The sequence below is a fragment of the Urocitellus parryii genome, chromosome 5 (assembly GCF_045843805.1).
Source record: "Urocitellus parryii isolate mUroPar1 chromosome 5, mUroPar1.hap1, whole genome shotgun sequence".
Lineage (NCBI taxonomy): Eukaryota > Metazoa > Chordata > Mammalia > Rodentia > Sciuridae > Urocitellus > Urocitellus parryii.
In genome coordinates, this window is record NC_135535.1 from 101,089,928 (window position 1) to 101,105,127 (window position 15,200).

General features: G+C 34.4%; 1 protein-coding gene across 1 annotated transcript in view; it reads right to left on the reverse strand.

The window, feature by feature from the left end:
- Positions 1–921: 921 nt before the first annotated feature.
- Positions 922–15,200, reverse strand: part of Rimklb (ribosomal modification protein rimK like family member B) — a 40,368-nt gene continuing 26,089 nt past the window's right edge. Inside the window, exons 2-6 of the mRNA XM_026379316.2 lie at positions 13,703–13,933; positions 12,008–12,094; positions 10,598–10,801; positions 4,847–5,318; positions 922–977 (exon numbers count right to left, since the gene is read on the reverse strand). Of these exons, the coding sequence (XP_026235101.1) occupies positions 4,855–5,318; positions 10,598–10,801; positions 12,008–12,094; positions 13,703–13,933 (986 nt within the window). The 3' untranslated portion in view covers positions 922–977; positions 4,847–4,854. The remainder of the gene's footprint in view (positions 978–4,846; positions 5,319–10,597; positions 10,802–12,007; positions 12,095–13,702; positions 13,934–15,200) is intronic.

The window sequence follows — 15,200 nt, forward strand, 5'->3', positions numbered from 1 at the left end:
CATGAATCTGCTTAACTATGTTGTGCTTCAGTAATGCTTTTCTAACTGTTCAAACTATTCTAACTGTAATTTTTGATTGCTTAAAACCTTGACTTTGTGATAATCTTAAACTGTTCACATTTATTTCTCTAAGAGCTAGCTTCTCATAAATGCTAATTACATCTGATATCACAGTGCTTCCATAACTAAAATGTTTTTTTATTATCTATATTTTATCATTTCTTTCCCTTTTATAATTATGTTATTGAAAGAGAAGCACTAAGGTAATTGAATGCTATGGTGAGTTTTTACCATATATATAACCTACAACCTAATTTTACCTTTTCAAAACTCTAGTTTTCCATACCTGTCAACTCCTAATTGATGTCTTTATACTGTGAGCTCACTGTGTATTCGGAACACCAACCCCTGAAAAAGCTTAAGCCAGAGTAGCACAATGGAAGAAACAAACAAACCCAAAACAAAAACAAAGCCAAAAGTCACACTCTGAAATACTTAATTATAGACATATATGCAAGGAATGGAATTATCTAAATGGCTAAACAAAATTCCCAAAGAAAAGTTCTGAGTTCATCTCAAATCAATTCAAATGTTACCCACAAAACATCTCCTTTAATCAAATTTGCTAGATATATTTATGCATTATTTTTTTAAATGACAGTTATGACAAACCCACATTGCCTTTAAAGTGCATAAATAAAGGAAACTTTTAAAAAGAAAAGCAAAGTTAGCCTTGTGATGGAAAGAAAGGAGAGTCAAATTACCTGCAAGCAGGCTGGGGCTGTGCCTGAATCCAAACCGCTGCATTTAGCATTCATTATACAGCTGCATTATTGGGGGAAGGGGAGTTTAGAAGGGCACTGACCCCGAAAGTTCTCAATACTTCTCACTCATCATCAGGAAGGGGGAAGAAGGAAAGTTTTTTCTCTGGGTATTTTTTTGTTTGTTTGTATTTGTTTTTTTGGCTCCTGAAAAGGCTGGCAAAGAACAGTAACAGTGCAAGCAATTAGAATATTTCTTTAAAAACAATTTTAAAAATCCAAAACATTAAGGAAATTTAAAAGCCAAACTTTCGTTAATATAGAAAAATTTTCACTAGAGTTAGCCACCAAAACAGCATGGCAAAAGGGCACTGGTATAAAGGAAATAAAATACCACACAAAAATCGAAAATAAAACTAAAAACATTTCAAATTAAACCTGGAAGACTAGAGCAACAGCAGATTTCTGTCCACTACCGAAATATTCCAATATCCAAGCTTCAAATGCACCTACACTGTATTTTAAATGAAATTTTGTTTTGTTTTGTTTAAGAAAAAAAAAGAAAGAGCAGTGAACCTGGTTATAAATCCTGCAATATATTACATATTTTTAAAATCCTAGTACAACAAAAACAAATTTTAAATAAAATTAAACAAACAAACAAATAAAAACAGTAGCAGCAGAGGTTACCTGTCTGAGCACCTACATTTTCTTAGGAGGGGATCGTGTCTCACCAGCCAAATAGCCCATAAACCTTCTCAAAAAAAGCGAGCCAGGAGAAAAATATAACACAAGGGTTGATTTCACAATGTCTCTAAGCCCCCCAAGCCCCAAAGTGGGGGCTCACTGAACGAAGAGAATTTGTTTTCCCATTGCTTTCTTCTTGAGAAAAAAGGAGATGATTTTGAAAGTCAGTGACTTTTTTCAATGCCTTCGGTACCTTTTCTCAAAGTCTGACAAAGTGCTCCATGAAAGCAAGTCTCTTGTTGGATTTTTCTAATGTTCCAGGGTAGTTTTCTTATTGATAGCATATACAGAAAGATTTTTTTCAAAGTTCATTGGAGAAAAGCCAGCAGAAATGACCAATTATAGGCACCAAAAAAGAAAAACGACTATTAAAAATTTTTAAATGGAAATAGTTCATATGTATAGATAATATAGTAAAAGTCCAGTTTTCATCATGGGTGACATAAAAACAATATCAGAAAGAATTATTTTAAAAATACAATTTAGAATTACAATTTTAACAATATACAAAAATTTAACAATAATTCAGAATTTGGCATGATAATGATTACATATATTTGATAAATACATTTTATCTCTCATAATAGTGAAGATCATACAAAAGTTATTGAACAATTAATTATGAAAATAAATTCAACTACCACTTAAATATCTAATGCTGATATTCACTTTGAGTTCCTCCAGCATGATTTTTTTTCTTGTTCTTTACCTTAATTTTTGAGGAAATTCAAGATACCCATGTTTTTGAAATCTAATATGATCATTCCTAACCTTCTCATTCTAATGTGTGAGTGTGAACTCCAGAAATAGACTGGTCATGTTTTAATATAGTATGAATGCACAGAAAATGGACAAACAGGGAATAAAAGTATAGGTGAAGATTTCAGATATTTCTTGAAAATGGTTGCTTAATTTGGTTGTTAAAAAATGGCTAACTACATTTTTCCTCATCCCTTACCCACAACACAAAATTAGTTTTTCATCAAATAAGGAGGTTGTTCGTTTTGTGTTTTTAAATACATATTAACCTATATACATATGATATATAACTGTTCAAAGTATATGTATCATAATATGTATGGCAACCAGATGGTCTCTACATGAACATATGAATGATAGTTTGATTAAGCAGTTCTTCATTTATTTCTCTATACCAAATAGTATGCACCTTTCAAAATATGGTCATTCGGCAAAAGTACCAAGTATTTATTTTTGTTAATGAGGCAGAGGTACTTATGTGAGTCTGAGTCCCCCAATAACCCTGTGCAAGTCAAATTCTTTTAGATGCAATTAGAATATACTAAAGATAAATTAGAAACTCCTCTTCAGTTATATTTTTTCTCAGATGAAATGAGACAGTGCACAGATTAGAGGTACTATTCTATTTGTCAACAATCAACCTTTCACTCAATTTTAATAGTATTTAATTCTATGGAAAAAACAAGTTTTATTACATTCCTTTTTAAAACGGGGAAAAACTGTACAAGTAAGCATGATCAAACCTCTGTTAGAGCTGGTTAATACTGATCTTTTATTATTGCCTCGAAGTCTCTCTAGTAGTGTCCAAGAAATTATGTTAAGGTCCATCTGAAGGAAAAATAGCACTGGAGAGGCAAGGAAGGGCTTGGGTAAAAGCTTCAGAGGATTTGTAGGGAGATGGAACTTGCTGTTTAAAAAATTATGTTGAGCTCTGTAGCACCTCCATTTCTTAACATACCTTCCAAACCCATCATTAAGATAATTTAATCAATGTTATAAAGGCTCATATTAAATGCAGTTCTGGGGCTTTTGTGATTCAGAAAATAAAGGAATAAAAAGAGTGGTCAGTACTGAAGGCTTAGGAGTAGGGCTATATGAGACGCAATACTGCTAATTTAATCCCCAAATAAAAACATCCAGTCTACCCAACCCCAAATCCTATGTGTAAAAAGAGAAAATGCATAGCCATGAGCATTGACAAAAAGCATGTAGCTTTGAATAAATCATACACCGAACAGTCTAGAAACAAAGGAAAAAACCAAACAACATACATATAATACACATGAAGGCCTAAGAAGCACCTATTCTTATGTCTTTAGGTGACTACCTCTACCCCAGTGGAGTCTAAGTCATGAAAACAATGCATCTGTTTTTTAAAGTAAAAAACTGTGTTTCCCATCATGCTCCATTCTCTACAATCTATCCTTTTTGTTTGGTTGGTATAAATAAAAAGCAAAACACAAACACATGCATGCGTGCACACACATACATATATACTACCTTGTAAAATGTGAAAAATGCAAATATGTAACGCTGGCGTTAGAAAACACTTTAGCTTTATACTTAAGAAATTATAGGTCCCTGATGTGCCCCCCAAAAATATTTTTCCTTGTCCTTATTCTTTAAATGTCCAACCACAAAGAGAAAACCAGAAAAAAAAATAAAAGGTTTTAAATGTACATGTTTCAAGTCAATGTCTTGTTAACAAAAAGGTAGCATTTTTTTTTCCACTTTGGCCATTATTAAAAGATGCAGGCATAGAGCAGGGAATGTTAGACTAGCATGTATTAAAAAAAAAGTAACATTAACAGAGCATATATCTTTCAAAAAAGACTAAAACACTAACAAATACAAGTCAATGCACATATTTTAAACTAGCGTAACTTTATCTACATTGAGTAAATGTTATTTTGTATACCAGACATTGCAATACTGTTCATTTCTCTGTCATCATGCAAACATGCCAATTTTGTCATTAAAAAAAGTCTTTATTGGGTTATATTTACTTTGCCCTCCCACCCAAATTAAGGGAAAAAACCAAAACATAAAAATGAAAAATACCAATAAAAGAGCCCCTTAAGATTTCATAAACAACTATGAATTAAAGCTGCTATTTAACAGCAAAATGGTAGAATTTTCAGATTTACAGATTAAAAATTCCTGTAATTTAGGCAGATGTTTTCCTCGCTCTTTACAAATTTTCAAACACAATGTAAGATTATGTTATCGGATATTTGAACCAAATCAACGTTTTGTATAAAAACAAAAGGAACCATGAACAAAATTTCATGTGCCTCATGGCCTGAAAGCATACAGTTTTTGGTAATTTAAAAAGTAACTAAGAGAGCCTCCTGACATCGTTCTATCCCACCTCTTCTGCCTCTTTGTAGAATCTGTAAATTAGTAATATCTTATTAGCAAAGGTCTCATCTATTTCCCTCTTCTCTCAACTAATCCTACTAATTTTCCCCTCATCCTCCTGAGCATCCTCCATGAACAGCATTGCAAGTTGGCTTAAAAAAGAAAAGGGAAAAAAGAAAAAGAAAGTTTTACAAGGGTTTTGTTGGTTAATTATTTACCAGTGGAGTCACTCCACTAGGAGTTTGATTTCATTGGCTAGCAGCTGGTTCATGTTGAATAGGCCCCCTGGGAGCTTGGTGAGTAGCTCTCGCTCCGTGCTTTCAGGGTCACTGTCGACAGAGCTGGAACTTGCGCTCATGTTGTCGACAGCAGTGCTGGCAGGGGGACCCAGCTCCGGCTCACTAGTCTCACTGGCCGTGGACACCACGGAGAGCAGGGACATACGCCGGGTGAGCCGGCCAGAGGGCAGAAGGGAGGCGGCATAGTCTGCTATGATACCAGCTACATCTAGATTACAAGCCTTATCAAAGGCGATGAAACCTACATTTGCATTGGCCTCGCAGACACAGAAGGAGCCGTCATCTTTCATCAACAGGTCAATGCCACACACATCCATCCCCAGGATATTAGACACCTGGATAGCTAGCTGCTTTCCTTGTTCACTCAATGAACACATCATTCCCACACCACCTGGCAAAGGAGAAACAAGAAAAAAGTTACCAAAATAACAAAGTTTTGAAGTAAAACTGATGTTAGTCTCATAAGGCTAATCCTCTCTTCTAAATCTGTAATGAAAACAAAGGTGCTATTCTAGTATATAACTGGAATTTTGGACTCTAGATTTACTGCATTAGAGATTCTGTCCTTATCTAGTCTCTTAAAGAATTGATTTTAGCATTTTTTCAATGTTACTTTTTCTGAGAAAGTCATTAAACTTTCTCTAAAGCACATCTTACCTGCAATAATATGAACCTAATACACATGCTCATTGATAACCAACAGGAAGTGGTTCCACAACCATCCAAATACAAAATCTACACATGCTGAAGTCTCATACAAAATGATGTAGTACAAAATTTAAAATAAGCTCTAGATTATTTACAATACTGAATACAATGTAAACACTGTATACAAAGTTCTTATACTGTACTGTTTAGGAGTAATGATCCCAAAATACCTCCAACATGTTCAATACAACATCATCACTGCAGGCCTAACTGCACATTACAAAAAGAAGACTCAAGATGAACAATGCTCAAACAACAAGTGTGGGGAGAGACCAAGGATCTATCATATGGCAGGAGACTACCATAGCAGGGTATGCCCATACATCGCTTGATTTGCAGATTAGCACATGGCAAACTCAAGGTTTGTTTTTGGAATTTGATGGAATAAAAATATATATTTTCAATGTGTAGTTTGTTAAATCTTTGGAAGCAGAACCTGTAGATATAGAGTGCTAATTATATAATGAACTTTTGCACAAAAAAAGTTAGGCCACTTTATGTTACATAAGAAAAAACTTTTATAAATTTTTAATTTGAAAAAGACAGCTGAGATGAAAAATAAAGACCTAGGAAAGAATGGCTGAACATGGCTCTGTTCCTCTATACAACCAACAATCTAATTTATCTTGCCATTCCTAAAATAAAAAAGCTTCTGGGTTGTTAACTAGTTGAACACGGTGATATATGGGCTTTGCTGTTATCTGAGAGAAATGAAGCAGAATTAGGTTCTCTCTTGGAGACTAGCTTCAGGATTCTGAAGAGAGAAAGAAGGAAAAGACCTTTGAGAAAAGTTTGAGTGAAATAGCTCCTTGCATTCACAGAAGTACCTCTAACAATATTACATGAGCACGCTTTTCTCCTTGAATTCAAAGAGGCCAAAGAGTAGCTAGATTGGTGTGCTGAGTCCTCCCTACCACCAAAGCTGGTAGGGGAGGTTCAAGAAACAAAGCTTCCCAGTGTCTGCAGAGGACATACATAATATGATGCAAATAGCCAGAGCTGAGTGAGCCCTGATGCAACAACAAGATAAAAATCAATCTACCACTTGAATGAAAGAAATAAGAAGTTAATGAGATTCAAGTTCAATTTAAAAAGACTTTCTAAAGCAAAAACAAAACATGATTTCCCAACTTAAAAAATTCAGTAGAGAACATCCAAGAACAGCGGTGCATACCTGTAATCCCAACTACTCAGGAGACTGAAATAGGAGGATCTCAAGTTTGAGGTCAGCTTGGGCAACTTAATGAGACTGTCCCAAAATTTTAAAAAAAGGCTGGGGATACAGCTCAGTGGTACAGCACCAAGTACAGAATGAAAAAATTCAGTAGAGGAACTTAAGGAAAGTCAGTATGTTTGTACACAGCTATTAATTCCAGCAACTCAGGAGGCTGAGGTAGAAGGATTGCAAATTCAAGGCCAGCTTCAACAATTTAATGAGGACCTCAGCCATTTAGCAAGTTCATGTTTCAAAATTTAAAAAGGGCTTGGGATGTAGCTCAGAGTAAAGCACCCTTGGTTCAATCCCCAGTATCACTGGTGGTAGTGGTGATAATGATGACCATGATAATAGTGGGAACTAAAGGAGAGTACAGTCATTTTTGAGAAATCACTTAGAAAATCAAGGGTAAGAGAGAGAAGACTCAATTTAATAAGATTAAAGATGAAAAAGGAGATATCGCCATAGAATCTTCAAATCCAAAGGATTATCAGAACCTATTTTGAAAGCTTCTACTTCAATATACTAGAAAATCTAAAAGATACTGACAAATTTCTAGACACACATAACCTGCCCGAATTGAATCAGGAAGAAGATATACATTATAATCAAGTGAATGAAACTGAAACAGCAATTAAAGCCTTAGAAAAAAAAGAAAAGCCCAGAACCAGATGGAATCTCAGCTGAGCTCTACCAGACTGTACAGAAAGATTAATACCAATTTTTCTCAAACTATTCTATGAAATTAAAGGGAGAGAACACTCCCTAAATACATTCTATAAAGCTAGTACAACTCTGATACCAAAACTAGACAAAGACACATCAAGGAAAGAAAACTACGGATCAATACTCCTGATGAATATAGATGCAAAAATCCTTAACAAAATATTAGCTAACCACATTAAAAAACACAGAAAAAAGATAGTTTTCATGTAAGTTTCATTCCAGAGATACAAGGTTGGTTCAACATACACAAATCAATAAATGTAATTTACCACTTAAAAAAAAGTAAGGGCAAGAATCACATAATCATCTTAAAGATGCAGAAAAAGCCTTTGATAAAATTCAGTATCCATTCACATTAAAAATGCTGGAGAAGCTAGGGATTGAAGGAACTTAGCTCAACCTCATAAACGCCATAAATTTATGACAAACCCAAAGCCAACATCATACTGAATGGAGAAAAACTAAAAGTATTTCCTCTAAAATCAGGAAGAAGGTTGTCCACTCTCACCACTCAATATACTCCTTCTAACACTAGGCAGGGATCAGGTAAGAAAAGGAAATCAAAGGGATACAAATAAGAAAAGAAGTCAAACTATCTGTTTGCAATGACATGATCCTGTATCTAGAAGACCCCAAAAAAACTTCACCAAAAGATTTCTAGTGCTTATATGAGTTCATCAAAGTAGCAGGATACAAGATCAACACCCATAAACCCACAGCTTTCCTGTACTCCAACAGTGATTCAGTCAAAGAAGAAATCAGGAAAATCATTCCATTCACAACAACCTTAACAAACAAACAAACAAAAAAACTTTGGAATTAATATAACTAAGGAGATAATTTTACAATGAAAATTATATAACTAATTCCTTTCAAATTCTCTGTGTGCTCCTACTCTATATCCTATATTTTCAGAAATAAGTCTTTATGATGAATTTCAAGCTTATCAATACACTGCTTTTTCTTTATAGTTTTATAATGTTTGCATTCTTAACTATGCACTGTTAAGTTTTGCTGTATATTTAAATTCTACATAATAAGGAATCAGACTACATATATTCTCCTCTGACTTGCATTTTTATTCAACATGATGTTTTTGAGATTCATCCATGTGGTTGTAGATCTCAGAAAAGTAACTAGGAATAAAATTATGTAGGGTCTAGTAGCCACTACATAAACTTGTTTTTCTCTAAATTAAATGGGGAGCTACTAAAGGACTGTGAGCAAGATCTGATTTGTCTTGCAATATACAGTAATCCTCCCTCATCTGTGGGAAATATGTTGTAAGACACCCCTCTCCTTACCATAGATGCCGGTAATTGTGCATACCAAAGCATTTACTATGGTTTTTTTCCTACAATACCTAGCTATGTTAAAGTTTATTTATTAATTAGTCAGTTAGATATTAACAACAATAATAAAAATTGACAATCATACTATAATAAAACTGCCCCAACACCACTATTCTTGTACTTTGGAATCATTGTTCAGTGGTTAGTCAATCTGATAACCAAGTTAAAGGTGGGTATTTCGTACAATGTAGATATGCTATACAAAGGCATGATTCATGTCCTAGGTGAGATGGAGGATATCACCAGAGGGTGTAAGACTTCATATACTTAGAATGGTGCATAATTTAGAAGTTACGTATAATTCACTTATAAAATTTGCTAGTTTTTTCATACTATAAATGAAATAATGAAAAGTGAAACATAAATAGCGAAGAGAATTACTGCTGTACAAGGATCTGTTGTATCATTACTTTGTTAGGAAAAGATGAGAAGAACACAATCCAGAAGACCAATTAAGGGGCTATTAAGGTAATCCAAATAAAAGAAAAATACACTGCTTTTTCTTTATAGTTTTACAATGTTTCCATTCTGAAATGCAATGGTGAGAAATGGGCAGATTTGAATATATTTGGAGAGACTATAAAGATTTCAAGGAGTTCTTAACACTTTGCAGTTAAAGAAAACAGGGGGATTAGGATGACTTGATTTTTGTCTAATCTGAAGAACAGAGTATTCATTGAATGATGAGAATATTGTGGGTAGAACATGAAGTAGGATGGACAGATCAGGTGTTTAAGTATGAACTTGGTAAGTAGTTAGTTACTTGTATGAGCAAAGAGTTCGGGGATAAAGGCTAAATCAAAGATACAAATTTGAAAATAATAAGCATATGATGGTATTTAAAGTCCGGAGCTAGATTACTAAGTAAGTGATATAAACAGGGAAGAGGAAAATTGAAAGACTAACCTCTCATGCATTTCAGTTAGAGATCAAGGAAAACACATTTTTTTTTTTTAAAGAGAGAGAGAGAGAGAGAGAGAGAGAGAGAGAGAGAGAGAGAGAATTTTTAATATTTATTTTTTAGTTTTCGGCGGACACAACATCTTTGTTTGTATGTGGTGCTGAGGATCGAACCCTGGCCGCACGCATGCCAGGCGAGCGCGCTACCGCTTGAGCCACATCCCCAGCCCAAAAACACACATTTTTAAAAACTATTTATTTTTTAATTGAAGTTGGGCACAATATATTTTATTTATTTCTATGTGGTGCTGTGGATTGAATCCAGGGCCTCGCACATGCTAGGCAAGCGCTCTATTGCTGAGCCACAACCCCAGCCCTGGAAAACACATATTTAGGTAAATCAGAATCAGCAATCTTGTTTGGACTGCTAAGTAAAGTAGGTCATAACATAACATTCAGGCCACAGCCTGAATAAATTCCACTTATATATAAGATAAATATATCTCCAAAGACAAAAACTCTTAAATTTGGTTGGATATCTCATACATGTATTAACTCAGGTTATAAATTCAACCTGGCTGACAGTAAATTTTCATGATCAGAGAATTCTAACTCCATTAAAAAAAAAAAGTATATTGAATTTACAGCATGTTTAAAAATTGTTAAAAAAAACTTATTAAGTAAAAAGGCCTATAGCTGTATACAAATACAGGACAAAAGCTATAACATTTACTTTATATATCAGAAAGACTCCTGCATTACTTTTACCTAGTGAGCAGTTGCTTTGCATTCTCCCATCTGTTGAACAACGTAACATGGTACCAACAACACGGCCTCCGACAACAATGACTCGCACATCCCGTCCATGAGACTCTTTAACATACTTCTGGAACAGGTATGGAGCTTCATGACGAATAAGATGGCTTAGATCAGCCAAATGATGTTTATCTCGGGCCAAGAAAACAGCTTTACCTGTGATTTAAAAAGAATAATATATACACATAAGTCAAACTGTGGGCAGTTAATATCTACTACCTGCACATTCTTGAGTAACAATCTATTCTTTCAAAACTAATTACAGCTGGGCATGATGGTGCTTGTCTATAATCTTAGGGACCTGGGAGGCTAAGGCAGGAGGACCACAAGTCCGAGGCCAGCATCAGCAACTTAGTGAGATCCTGTCACAAAATAAAATAAAGAGCTGGGGATATAGCTCAGTGGCAAAGTGTCCCTGGGTTCAATTCTTGGTATAAAGAAAAAAAGGAAATAAAAAATTACACTTTTTAAAAGTTTTCCTTGTTAGAATGTAATTTAATTATAATTAATGAGATAATACAAGAATGTTTAAAGACAAAGCTAATAATCTTCTTCTACTATTCCCTCAACCTCCATACTTTATGATAAACTAGAACTCATTTTGGCAAATGCTGAAAGGTAAAAATCCAGAGATTAGCCAATAATGCTAGCATCATTTATTAACAAAACTTTTCCCTCTGAGTTAAAAGTATAAGTGTCATATACTATTGTATAATATTAATACTGTATTAGTATGGAGTAACATAGCATGTTATTATACATGTCGACTTATTTCTAAATTCATTAGTCTGTTCTACTCCTATTTTTGTGCCAATCAAAGTAGCTCTTTTTAAATGTAATTATAAATTCCTTTCTTGGGGGACAAAACCCATGTCCCTTCTGATTCAGTCAACAGTTCCAGCTAAACTGATCCAGCCATCCCAGTCAAAGCACTAAATTTGTACTGTCCTCATGTTTATAAATCATTTTATGCCTTAAACATTCTTCCCTTAACTTGAAGTCATTACATATTTTCACAGACTCTTATAAAAAGACTTATAGTTTGCCTTAAATATCCAAGAATTTAAACTTATAAATTGGGAGGGAGATGATTTAAGTTAGAGATCTAAGGTGTTCAAATTTTTAAGGAAGATAAAAGTAATTAATTTGAGGCTTACTATGAATGTGCATGTAAAACATCTAGAACTCTAAAACAGAAACAGCTTCTAGTTAAACTTATATTGCAATAACCACCTAGAAGTGTGACATGTCATGTACCTATCAATTTCTCTTTATTCTTCAGCATTCTGTTACAAAATCACCCTTATTAGTTTTCAAAAATAATTTAAAAATTCTGTATCATGTCAAGAACTTATACAATACCTCTATGACCCCGTGTATTCTTCACTACCATTGGGAACTCCAGTACTTCTGCTTCATCAATCATTTTAGCAAAATTTTCATGGCCACCTGGTTTAGGCAAAAAAAAAAAAAAAAAAAAAAAAGAAAGAAAGAAAGAAATCTAAGAACAACAGAAGTATTTTGTGAACAATTTTATGGAGGCCAAAAATAAACAGTTCAGGAAGGTAGAAAGTAAGAGTCTGTATGTAGCTAATGTTTTCTTGGAGAACACAAGTAAGTTGAAAGTATTACTCAGTTATCAGTTTTAAAAAACTACTCCTTGTAAAACAGGTAATAGCTTTCTTAAACTGTACATATTCTGATATCCAACCTATAGAAAAAGTGTCTTTCAGTTAAAAATAATATCATTTTTCATATTTTTAATACTGTAAACCCTCCACAACACAAATAACCAAAGCCACAAGATTTAATATATACATTCCTTCCTCAGATTAAGAAACTAAACAACGAAGGCTGGATAAGGTGTAGCTCAGTGGTAGAATACTAACTAGGCCCTGTACTCAATCACCAATACTGGGGCGGGGCGGGGGGGGGGGACGTGAGGGGGGGGACGTGAGGGGGGGGAGGTGAAGGGGGGGAGGTGAGCGGGTGGATGGGTTGTCTTGTTTCTTACTTGTCTTTATTGCCCAGGAACAAATGATACAACAGCAAGATTAGAGCATAAATAGAATGTAGCTAGTAAAAACTCAGCATGATTATAGAGGGAAATCAAGCCATGAAAAAGTTAATTTGCAGTTTAGAGAAATTAAAATAATTCAGCCAACAAATTTTAATCCATCAATATTAGAGTTGATGGATTTGATTAACCTTTTTCTTCTTTCTATTCTCATAAAAACCAGAATTCCAGAACCCATAATATAAGCTAATATACCAAAAGTATCAGGAAGACAGAATTCTCACTGATCCACTTTTTTTTTTTTTAAATAAAGGCTGGAAGTATAGATTACAGTTAGAGAACTTGCCTAGCATCCATCAGGCTCTGGGTTTGATTCCTAACCCTGAATTAAAGAAAGTGGCGGGGGCTGGGGATGTGGCTCAAGCGGTAGCGCGCTCGCCTGGCATGCGTGCAGCCCGGGTTCGATCCTCAGCACCACATACCAACAAAGATGTTGTGTCTGCCGAGAACTAAAAAAATAAATATTAAAAATTTTCTCTCTCTCTCTCTCTCTCTCTCTCTCTCTCTCTCTCTCTCCTCCTCTCTCACTCTCTCTTTAAAAAAAAAAAAAAAAGAAAGAAAGTGGCGGGAGGGTGGGGGGGAGAACCTCCAAGTATTCAACTGGAGATTTATTTAGAGAAATGTCTGTGGAAAATACTGTACTGATCTTTTCCAAACTAGAAAAACTGGAAGGGCATGAAATACTTTAGCATAATTAATTAGAACAGAGCCAAACTCACTTAAGCATTGTCTCTAGCAGTTTCTGCACAACAGTATTATTGAAGGTCACCACAAAGAACTTTACCAAAAAATTTTGCTAACCTCATTCTACCTCATACTGTGAAACTAATCTGAAGACATAACTCAAAATTCTTAATACTGAAAGTCACTCTCTTAAGAAGCTTCTTCATGTTTACAAATCTACAATATAAATTAATATGGATCTCAAAATTATCAGTGCTTTGAACACTTAGGACATATACTCTTACTAATGGCCTCACCATAAGAGAAAGTATCTGGGAGAGGAACACCGTGGCCAGCTAATTCTTGAAATGTCCAGAACTTATTAACACAGTTAAGGATGGCTTGGGGTCGGTTCATCAATCGGCATCCCATCTTCTCTAGATGGCGCAAAACAGTGATGTCACTATCACTTTGTACCCAAGGGGTTGGAACTCTCACAACCACCACTTGGGGGTAGGCAGAGATTAGTTCTCCATTGATCCGTAGACCTAAAATACAGGAATGAAACCAAAATCTTTAGAAAGGAATAGATAATAAAACAGAGGAATAGTTATACACAAAAACTTAGATCACAAAATTAAATGTACTATGTTGTTAAAATTGGGTTGGGAGAGAGACACATTCCTTTGTAAGAAAAAAGAAAATTCCTATACAGGTTAACTAAATCATATATATGCCAACAATGATTACTACACAGCCATTAAAAAGAATGTCATGTCATGAATATCACACATACATACACCCAGAGACATACACCTACCCCTCAATGTTTCTGTCCTAACTTTACTATAAGTGTTACCTCAATTACATGTCTAAAAGCTAATTAAAGCCAAAGAACTAAAGTCAGCATACTATAATGATACATACATACCCACGTTTACAGCAGCACTACGGAACCGGCCTAGGTGCCCATCAACAGATGAATGAATAAAGAAAATGTGGTATATGTACACAATGGAGTTTTATTCAACCATAAAAAAATGAAATTATATCATTTGTGGGAAAAATGGATGGAACCTGAGAATATTTCATGAACACAAGTGAAACCCAGAAAGTCAGGGGTCATGTTTTCTCTCACATGTGGAAATCAGAAGAAGGGGAAAAAAAGGGTAGAGGGTAATCTCATAAAAAGTGAAGAGAGATTGGTAGAGGAGAGGAGAGAAGAGAAAAGGGAAATAATGGAGAATGATACTGGCCAAATTATATTGTTCTACTGTGTGCATGTACGAATATACAATAACAAACCCCCAAATAATGTACAACTGTAATGCACCAATGAAAATATGGAAAAGCAAATAATAAAAATTAATTATTTATATATCTGTTTCTCCTCACAAAATCTTGAGAACAAGGACCTTATTTGTCTCATTTATTAATCCATCCCGAGCATTTAGAAAAGAATATCAATACATAGTAACTGCTTAATGTTTATTCAATGAACTGTCCTTCAGTAAGGGATCGATCATAGGTTACTTCTATAAAATGTAATTCAATTCAGCCCACCTAAAAAATGAATGCTATATATGCATTGACATAGAAAGAGGTCTCTGATAGACTTCTAAAGTAATTTGTATAAAAATATAAAACCTGAATGTTTTAAAAAGTATATGTTTTCTATATACTTAAGACTACAGTGGAGAAAATACATCAGTAACACTAAATACTTACAGAATTGGATGGGAGGTGAATACATTTGAAATTTTTGTATGAGTGCTTTAAAAATAAATATACATAAAATTTTAAAGTCAAAGTAGG